General features: G+C 40.5%; 1 protein-coding gene across 1 annotated transcript; it reads left to right on the top strand.

The window, feature by feature from the left end:
- The first annotated feature begins 544 nt into the window (after window positions 1–544).
- LOC102255921 (60S ribosomal protein L29) lies at window positions 545–892 on the top strand. The gene has a single exon (XM_005852937.1). It carries the CDS (start codon window positions 545–547, stop codon window positions 890–892), a length of 348 nt encoding a protein of 115 aa, XP_005852999.1.
- The last annotated feature ends 255 nt before the right edge of the window (window positions 893–1,147 follow it).

The raw sequence follows: 1,147 nt of genomic DNA, 5'->3' as shown, positions 1-1,147 counted from the left end.
TAAAGCCAGGTTGTCTTTTGAATCTCAGCAATCCTGTCAACAATGTGGGTTCTTTAGTGCCTTGGGCATTAATCTTTTTTCTCAATATTCTAAAATTCCCACTTAATTAAAAAATTTTTTTCCAAAGGTATAATTTTTTTTCACCATTATATTGCATTGTGCATGAGAGAAGACACTTTGTTTTATATGTGGGATTATATTAGCCATGGACCCCAAAAGGCTGAGAATAAAAGATGTTATAAAGTGATTGTGGGGGCATGGAGGATGAACCGGGAATACCCCAAGCATGTAATAGATATTCAACTTTAAATAAATGAATACCTTCTCATACTGGGTTCTGTGCAAAGGTCCAAGAATATCATAAATAACATGTAAGAGACATTGTCTTCATGCTCTTGGAACTTAGAGTTTAGTAGAAAATCATAAAACATTTATAAAAAAATAAAGGAAGTGGAGCTCGTTTAGTCCCAGGCACTTTGGGAACAGTGGGCTTTGGTGCATATATGGCCAAGTCCAAGAACCACAGCATTTTACAACCACAAAAATGGCATTGAGCTATGAATATCTTAAGGGGGTAGACTCCAAGTTTCTGAGGAATATGCACTTTTCAGAGAAGCACAACAAGAAAGGGCTGAAGAAGCTGCAGACCAACAATACCAAGGCCATGAGTGCACGTGTAGAGGCTATTAAGGCCCCCCAAAAGCCCAAGGAAGTCAAGCCCAAGATCTCAAAGGGCAGCAGCCACAAGCACAGTCGACTTCCCTACATAGCTCACCCCAAATTTGGGAAATGTGCTTGTGCCTACAAAGCCAAGGGTCTCATACTCTGCCGTCCAAAGTCCAAGGCCAAGGCTGCAGCCACAGCTCAGGTTCAGGGTCCTGCCCAGGCTTAGGCTCCCATGGGTCCCCAGGCCTTCATGAAGGCTCCAGAAGAGAGGCCTCTTTTTGCTTATGTGAGGATGTAAGGACTGGTGTGACCCTGGGCTTCTGTCTACAAGGGGTTAGTGTCCTCCTGAGCTATTTGTACAAATAAACCCAAGGCAGAAAAAAATAAAATAAATAAATAAATAAATAAAATAAAGGAAGTGGAAAACTAGTGCTGTGAAGTTTCAGTAATTAATTATAACTTTCTCTAATAACTATTTTTT

Source organism: Myotis brandtii, unplaced genomic scaffold, assembly GCF_000412655.1.
Source record: "Myotis brandtii unplaced genomic scaffold, ASM41265v1 C42231328, whole genome shotgun sequence".
Lineage (NCBI taxonomy): Eukaryota > Metazoa > Chordata > Mammalia > Chiroptera > Vespertilionidae > Myotis > Myotis brandtii.
The sequence above is the reverse complement of the archived record's forward strand: the minus strand, read 5'-3'. Positions and strand labels throughout refer to the sequence as shown.